Below are 2,500 nucleotides of genomic sequence, written 5' to 3' on the forward strand. Positions count from 1 at the left end.
CAAATATCTGGCACTGAGAGGTGGTTAAAACCCAATTGAATAAAAAATTCAATCTGGTGTTGAGAGATCAGATAATTTATACGTATTTTCATTTTTGAGTATCATGCCAGTAAACCTAGTTCAGAATCTAGAAAAATACAAGATGTGGGATTTTAATATCTTATTCCTATATGGATTTGGATAAAATGCTAAGAAATTTATAAAAAAAAAAAAAAACTGTTTCCACCAGTTCTAATTTCACCTCCTGAGACTCAAATGACCTTAGCCATCTCTTTGTACCTACTAGTAGCCAAATGAGGTTCATTTTGAGAAAAAGCATTTTTGTAATATATTTCCTACTGCTCATATATATTAACAAGGCAAGCTATGGTCATCTATGCTTGATTTCCATGTAGATGCTTTTGTTCCAGTTATATATTCCATTACCTAAGATATTTTAGTAATCATTCCATTTTTCAATCATATTAACAGAGTACAATTTTCCACTGAATGAAACCAAAATGCTATACGACTATTTGACATATGAAACATTAGTATTTAATTTATATTCACATACAATTGTATAGTTCTTATATGAGCCCTGTTCATCCATATTTCCTGTGATACAGCAGTGAAAACCATAAGTTTGTAAAATGAGGGTTTAGCTAGTTAAAGTTAGATTATTCAAGGCAGTAAGTTATCAGAAATGACTAAAAAAAAATATATAAATCAATTGAGCCCAAACTAGCAATTTTGGGTGTCTGTAGACCGTTCCTCTAAATGATACGGATGAACTTGATAACAACAAAAAAAGAGAGCCCAAAAAACTACTTCCATTACCAACCTTCAAAAAGAAGGGTGGCTACACACATGGTATGTACATCAAAGCCTCTAATACGAGTTATATACATCTTCTTTATTCCTTCACTAACAAGGCCAATGAATCCAGTAGGAGGTTTAAGTGCATGACCTGAAAAAAAGGAATAAATAGAGGCAAAAAAAAAAGATAAAAATATATACCTTCATAAATGTTAGAAGAGTACTGCAGCTAATTATTTGTTTATTTATCAATACACAACACTTCTTAATGAACTACATAAGGTATACACAAATTTATTATGCAAAAAAAAATTTCATTGTTCACAATGTATAGCCAAATACAGACTCCTAAGTAAACAACTATATAAATGTTTTAAATTAAAATATCAGCCAAAAAAGGAAAATCAAACGCACCAAATTTGAACTGTTCATTATCCATTAACCGAATGGAAGCAGGCTGGCACCGATGAAGAGCAACTTCACGCATGCAGTTCACACCTCTTGTAAAATCTGGGAATACAATAGACCCATAACGCTGCACCACTGGCAGAGGACGCACCTTCAGTGTAACTTCTGTGATTACTCCAAGGGTTCCTGAAACATACAGTTCAATGATGATTTTGTTTCCTAACCCAGAATTTGAGTCAAAAAGGAGAACTTCAGAAATAGAATCAGATGTTTTACCAATATAACACAATCAAGCAAAAGATTTTATATCCAAAATTAGTATGCTTTTGTCTAAAGTGATTTCTCTAAAGTGACACTATCACTATATTCTGCTGTGCTGCTAGTGACCTTAGATGTTGGCGTGGCGGAAAATTTTCAATAAATAAATAAATAAATAACTCATGTCAAAGACCTTACTACACACCCTCTGAGCCCATGATAAAATGTTGAACATCAGGCCCTGCAGAGACTCTTGGGCCTGCTGTGTAACGTTCTACTGTTCCTTTGGGTGTCACAGCCTTCACCTGAACAACAAGGTCTTCAATGTTGCCGTATATGTTTTTCTTCATTCCTGAGGCTCGTGTTGCAACCCAGCCTCCAAGACTAAAAAAAAAAAAAAAGATGTTTATTAAAGACTAGTAATACAAATAACCAAGAGGAAATGAAGACAGATAAGTAAAAAAAGGAGAGAGAGAGAGAGAGAGAGAGAGAGAGAGAGAGAGAGAGAGAGAGAGAGAGAGAGAGAGAGAGAAAGAGAAAGAGAAGAGAGAGAGAGAGAAGAGAAGGAGAAAGAGAGCGTGAGAGAGAGAGAGAGAGAGAGAGAGAGAGAAGAGAGAGAGAGAGAGAGAGAGAGAAGAGAGAGAGAGAGAGATGTAGATGACTATCTGAAATATGCAGAAAAAGGTAATTATCATTCAAAAATGTCTTCAGGTGTATCTATATCTATCTGTCTACATACACACACAGACACAGACACAGACACACACACACGCACGTGGAACACATCTTGGACAAATAGCAAGTAGAACAACGAAGGGAAGTACAGGAAAACATAGATATGCTGAAGGCCTTTTCGCATTTATTGCTTCATTTGCGCATATAAGACAAGAGATACAAAAAGGTGTGTATATATATATATACATGTACTGAGCATGTTGGTATTATGTGTGTGATGACCTTGGCTAGTTCGTGGCTCCCTGTTGTAGTGCTGAAGTTGTTAGTTGAATGGATGAATGCTGCTTCTACCATCTTCCTT

At 35.2% G+C, this 2,500-nt stretch overlaps 1 protein-coding gene across 1 annotated transcript in view; it reads right to left on the reverse strand.

The window, feature by feature from the left end:
• LOC119598417 (alkyldihydroxyacetonephosphate synthase, peroxisomal-like) overlaps positions 1–2,500 on the reverse strand; it is a 20,392-nt gene that overhangs the window by 7,440 nt on the left and 10,452 nt on the right. The window contains exons 8-10 of the mRNA XM_037948061.1: positions 1,670–1,848; positions 1,213–1,392; positions 824–949 (exon numbers count right to left, since the gene is read on the reverse strand). Of these exons, the coding sequence (XP_037803989.1) occupies positions 824–949; positions 1,213–1,392; positions 1,670–1,848 (485 nt within the window). The remainder of the gene's footprint in view (positions 1–823; positions 950–1,212; positions 1,393–1,669; positions 1,849–2,500) is intronic.

Source organism: Penaeus monodon, chromosome 41 (assembly GCF_015228065.2).
Source record: "Penaeus monodon isolate SGIC_2016 chromosome 41, NSTDA_Pmon_1, whole genome shotgun sequence".
In the NCBI taxonomy this organism is placed as follows: Eukaryota; Metazoa; Arthropoda; class Malacostraca; order Decapoda; family Penaeidae; genus Penaeus; species Penaeus monodon.